The following is a 6000-nucleotide window of genomic DNA, read 5'->3' as shown; positions in this document are numbered from 1 at the left end:
TGGGAGACAATGAATGAATGAACGAATGAATGAATGAGTGGATGAATGAGGAGGTGAGAGGTTTTTAGGCTGCCCTACCTGAAGACGGAGCGCCTGGCGGCTGGCGGGTGGGCGGACGAACGGGCGGCTACTCCACACAGTACGGTAGGCGCGGGCTGCCCCTCCTCGGGCCGGCTCACGCCTCCACCTCCCTCCCCTTCTTCCTCCTCCGTCGCGCGCCCGCTCGCCCGTCGGCCGCCCGGACCCCAGTCCCCGGCTGGCGGGCTGAGGAGGCGGCCGTCGCGCGCCGCTGCCCTCGCCCCGCCGCCGCTGCCGCCGCCGCCGCCGCCGCCCGGCGCGCCGCGATGCGCAGAGGGGCCGCGCCGCCCAGGGGCCGCCGCCGCCGCCGCCGCCGCGCCGCACCATGAAGCTCCGCAACAAGGCGGCGGCGCTGCTCCTGCTCGCGCTGGCCGCGCTCCTGCTCGCGGGGCTGTCCCTGCGCGCCCGCCGCGCCGCGCCCCCCGCGCCGCTCGCTCGCCCCGCGTCCGCCCCGCCGCGCCGCCCCGCGCCGGCCCCCGCGCGCCTCCCGGGCCCGGGTACCCTCCCGGGGGCGGTCCAGAGCGCTCGCCGGCGCCGGCCTCCGCGTCCGCGCCCCCGAGCCAGCCGTCGGGGCGCCGAGAGCCTGAAGAAGTTGGCGAGGTGAGTCGTGGCAGCCCCAGAATCCCATCCGCGGACCCGTGTCTCCCTCCTTCCACCCGTGTCCGGTCCATGGGAGGCTGTGGGCTGGGGGGACAAACTCCAAGTTCACCCACGGGCTGCCCACTTTTCTTTCTTTCCCCGCTAGAAATGAAAAACCGTCTTCGTGGAGTCCTGTGAACAGCGCAGTGCTGGTCATCACGTACCTTTTGAAAAGAGAAGTGTCAGGGAAAGTGGTCTGCATGGTACATTTTTAACTGTCAGGGCAAAGGCTTTTTTTTTTTTTTTTTTTTTTTGCGATCTTGCAAACATGCGCCCTTTGTCGAATTTCTCAATAGCCATCACGATTTAAGAATGCTTTATCTAACTCTCATGTTTCACTGGAGAATATCTACCAAAAACTTAGATCTGACTGAGTTGGAAAAGTTAGATGTTTACCAAGTACTGGCTGCCTCTCATTGAACCGCGAATCTCCCCCTGTGCTTAGAACAGAAGAGGCTCTCGATCAGAGTGTACTAAGAAGTGTTCTCCTTGGAAGCGTGGGGCTTTCCCTGTTCCTCCTTCTTTTTCAGAATCATGTGTGGTCAGAGCCCTGCAAGGAAAACATCTTAGCCTTCGACATTCTGTTTGATATCCTCTTTATCTGCACAGAGCTTAACCCGCCACCGCTTTTCATCTTTGGCCTTAGGGTTGCTGGAACACCCGCAGGTTAGGGATTTGCGTTCATTTCCTTTGTTGTGGAGAGCTTTTAAAAAATCCCCTTGTCTTGTAGCCCTCTGTTTCCTCTACCATTTGGAGACTGTTGATGGTTCTAACTGCCAGTTGCAACGTCCACATTTGCTGGGCTCCTTAATTACTTGAAACGAGTGGAAGACTTCCTTTTCACCGTAATGACTAAATTTGGTTTGGCGTTTTTACTGTAAGTGAGAGAAAACTCAGGAAACCTAGTAAGTAGCTGTGTCAGCTTTTGTTTCTCTTCTGCCTGGTAAGAAATGTACAGATGGGTATGGACAAGTTTTAGGGGAAGAAACCCCAGTGATGTATAGAATTGCTTTTAAGTCTATTTAGAACCATTTACAATCTCTTATGAATGTATTCACTCTTTAAAATAAGGATATTTCTGTTAGGAAGTTAATAGGGTTTTCCCTCTTATGTACTGAGGTTTCTTGTAATGGATTCTATTACGGTTTAACTACAAAGTTGCTATGATTTGTAAGTTGATGGGACAACTTGGAAGATAATTAGAATGGACACCATTTATCACAGCTAACTTTTTACAAGGCATAGTGTTCACCACAGTACATTAAAATAGTCATTATTAACACTTAGGTTACGTTCATTAACTACGCCATCAGCACCGTAACCCTAGATAGTGGTTCTCTTGGAGTTCTCTTTGAACCAGCAGCACCAGAGTTACCTGGGGCTTTGTTGGAAATGCTGAGTCTCACCCCTCCCCTCCTCCACCCAGGCTCACAAAATCAAAAATCAAGAGGTTGGGCTTCCCTGGTGGCGCAGTGGTTGAGAGTCCGCCTGCCGATGCAGGGGACATGGGTTCGTGCCCCGGTCCGGGAAGATCCCACATGCCACGGAGCGGCTGGGCCCGTGAGCCATGGCCGCTGAGCCTGCGTGTCCGGAGCCTGTGCTCCACACGGGAGAGGCCACAACAGTGAGAGGCCCGTGTACCACAAAAAAAAAAAAAAAAAAAAAAAAATCAAGAGGTTGAGTTCAGTAGTATGTGTTTTAACAAGCACTCCTCTTGTTTCTGATGCACACCAAACTTTGAGAGACAGCTCTGTGAAGTAAGCACTGATTAAGCACTAATATTATCTCCATTTTACAGATAAGGAAAATATTACACAAGGTTTAGCAATTTGTCCAAGGTTCCATGATGAGGATACTGATCCCAGCAGTCTTGGTACAGGTTGAACCCTTTCGTACTAATGCAGGTGTCATACAGTAGGCTTGCCTGCATTCATAATTTTCCTGAAATTTTTCTGAAGAAACATCATAGATTTTTGGAACTGTCTTCATCCTTCAAGGTGTTGGGAACATTGGGGCAGCATTTTCTTGTCTCTGTCTGAAAAAATTGGCTCTGACTCGGAAGAGATCATGAACAGAATTCAAATGGTTGTTTTCGGGAAGGACTATTTCCATGAGCAACAGTGTCTCCTGAAGCCATTTTTCTTCTAAACGTATCTCTTAGATTATCATGGAAATCATGGGCAACACCATAAGAATAAAGAACAAAATTTTCAAACTCAGGAAAGAGGAAAAAACAAAAAAAAGCCACAGGAAGTCTCAGGCTCGAATGCATAAACATGAAAGTCTAGCGTCCTCTGGCGATGTTGACATTTTCAGGGACTTATTAACGTTTCTTTTGCTACCTGGGCAGAAACAGCGACAGAGCACTAAGGGAGCAGGAGGAAAGATCTCTGCATGGACGCCTTTGTTGCTTTCCTAATCCTGCCTGGGTTAAATTTTTGTGGTTTAGGAGGAATTTCATTTTAGGGAGGGAAAAGAAAGCCTCATGTTTTCAGAAAATGAGCGCTTTAATCTCTTTACATGGCTAGAATCCAGAAGAGACGAAGGCTACGGTGATCTTGTATCTCGAGCCTGGGGAGTAGTCGGCAGCAAGCGTGGAGCTGGGTGGGACCCAGTCCACCACCTGCTGACCATCCTTAGGCCAGGCTGCACTGCTCCCCCCCCCGGGTCCTGGTGTAAGTGAAGTCCTGCCACGTCAGCACAGCAAGCATGGCACTCTCCTTCCACATCTTGTTTTCATTTCGGAGAAGTTTCCAGGGACTTGCCTAGTTAGCAGGCAGACCCTACAATTTTATAACTAGTCATTTGTATGCAGTCTGTCGTGTGGTGGGCTCTCCTTTCTATAAATATAAAGCCGGGAGGTAATGTCTGAGTTTTAGGTCAAGGGTGGGATCTGAAAACGTACACCACACTATAAGTAGCCGTTCCAGTGCGCAAGAGAAATGAAATCTTCCTTCTATTTTGTTTTTTTTGGTGATTTAGACCTGGCTGACTTCCAAAACAAATTTGAGACGTCTAACAGTAACACAGACATATACAATAAGGCCATTGAAATACTTATGAAACATGAAAAGTCATCAAGAGGAGTGGGAAAGAAGTACTTTTTGACAAAAACTAAGGCCACTGTTTTTGTTTTTAATTACTAATTTTTCCAAATCTGAATTCTATTTATCTTTAATTTTTGCTGCGTTGGGTCTTCGTTGCTGCACGCGGGCTTTCTCTACTTGCGGTGAGCAGGGGCTGCTCTTTGTTGAAGTGTGCGGGCTTCTTATTGCGGTGGCTTCTCTAGTTGCGGAGCACGGGCTCTAGGCACGCAGGCTTCAGTAGTTGTGGCTCGCGGGCTCTAGATCGCAGGCTCAGTAGTTGTGGCGCACGGGCTTAGTTGCTCTGGGGCGTGTGGGACCTTCCCGGCCCAGGGCTCGAACCCGTGTCCCCTGCATTGGCAGGCATATTCTTAACCACTGAGGCCACTGTTGTTATGAGGACTAAGTGTTCAATTTAGCTATAACGGGGCTTCCCTGGTGGCGCAGTGGTTAAGAATCCGCCTGCCAATGCAGGGGACACGGGTTCGAGCCCTGGGCCGGGAAGATCCCACACGCCGCGGAGCAACTAAGCCCGTCTGCCACAACTACTGAGCCTGCGCTCTAGAGCTCGCGAGCCACAACTACTGAAGCCCGCGTGCCTAGAGCCCGTGCTCTGCAACAAGAGAAGCCACCGCAATGAGAAGCCTGCGCCCCGCAACAAAGAGTAGCCCCCGCTCACCACAACTAGAGAGAGCCCACGTGCAGCAGCGAAGACCCAATGCAGCCAAAAATTAAATAAATAAATAAATTTATTAGAAAAAGAAAAATTTAGCTCTAACCTTCCTGGCAGCCGTGTCAAAAAGGGAACCATGATGGGCTGCCTTATTTTCTTTGAATGATAAGGGGAAAAGTTTATCAAGAGGGATCATTTATTCTTCATGGAACTGAATTCTAAAATGAGAATTTTATATTAGTATAGACTTCGGATTTCAGAAGACTATCTCTCCAGCTTGCTCTGAAAACTCCTCTTTGAGCCTACATACAGAAGAGGAAGTTCAATATAACTGCCCATCTGTGTGATAGGAAAAAGAATTTGGCATCTGGAGTCCAGAGGATTGGGTTCTAGTCCTGAGCCATTTCACCCTAATTTGCTTATCTGTAAACCTGTGGGTCGATCTACAAGTTTTCTAAGATCTCTTCCAGCTCTGACATTTGATGGTCCTGTGATGAGATCAACAAGTTCAGCTGCAAAGTCCCATCAATGACTGTTGCTTAGCCCTTTGTGCCATCTCTTGCAAAATCCCTGTTTCTCATTTACTGGCTGTAGCCTAGAGCTCCAACGGATTCGTCAGCCTCAACCCCCTCCTGAACTTTATTCTTTGTCTCTGTGTTAGCCTGGCTATTGCTGTTTTCCCTTAAAATATGACTTCTAAGGGAGACTTAGGCTACCTCTGTCATTTTATTCCACAGTCATTCAGCGAATGTTTATTGCACGTGTATCCTGGGGCAGGTACTCAGTGTGCAATGGTGAATGGAGTTGCTTCCCTCCCAGAATTTGGGGGAGGGGGGAGGGGAGACAATACAGAAACACATTACACACTTGGCAGCCTCTGGAGCTGCCCCGAGAGGAAGCCTGCGTATTTGCTCATCAAGAGACAGCACTTCCTGCAGTTCTCTTTGGTCTCTGAGATAAGTCTTCTTAGAGGGTTCAAGCCTGAATAAATGTCTCACTAAAGAGGGATGATGTTATAGAGCAGAATGCCAAGTCTGTGGCCATCCTATAATTAGCTGGTCGCCCCAGAACACATTACAGATCTCTAGATCTTGGGGACCATCTGTGATATTTTGTCACTGTGAGTCCTGATTCTTGTCCAATTCATTTTTGTTGATCGGTCCGTGAGACCCCTCTTTCACCCTCTCTGTGTATTCAGTTAATAAGCCCTCTTGGTTTTATCCCCCAATATAACCCCAATCCCACTATATCTACCACTTCCATGCTACCACTGAGCTAAACACAGTAGTTTGACACAGGGACTACAGTAGCTTCTCTCTGGCTTGGGGTTTCCACTCTAGCGCCCTCTACAGTCCATTTTCCATACAGCTGCTGGAATAATCTTAAATACGTAACTGGGTCACTTTGCCGGTTCCAGTGCCTAACTTCCCATCATACCGAGTAAAATTCAGTTTCTTAGTGTGGCCTTTGAACCGTTGTTTGATTTCAGCCCATTTAGCTCTCTGATCTCATGGCCTGCCCTTCTCC

The 6000-nt window shown here is 49.2% G+C and overlaps 1 protein-coding gene across 2 annotated transcripts in view; it reads left to right on the top strand.

The window, feature by feature from the left end:
* The first annotated feature begins 403 nt into the window (after positions 1-403).
* Positions 404-6000, top strand: part of LOC132526842 (glucoside xylosyltransferase 2) — a 154739-nt gene continuing 149142 nt past the window's right edge. Inside the window, exon 1 of one of the 2 annotated variants that reach the window (XM_060161342.1) lies at positions 404-678. In XM_060161342.1, coding sequence (XP_060017325.1) covers positions 404-678 — 275 coding nt within the window. The remainder of the gene's footprint in view (positions 679-6000) is intronic. The other variant, XM_060161345.1, reaches the window with a different exon arrangement.

This window comes from Lagenorhynchus albirostris, chromosome 10, assembly GCF_949774975.1.
Source record: "Lagenorhynchus albirostris chromosome 10, mLagAlb1.1, whole genome shotgun sequence".
NCBI classification, from domain to species: Eukaryota; Metazoa; Chordata; class Mammalia; order Artiodactyla; family Delphinidae; genus Lagenorhynchus; species Lagenorhynchus albirostris.
This window is presented reverse-complemented; position numbering and strand designations above follow the sequence as displayed.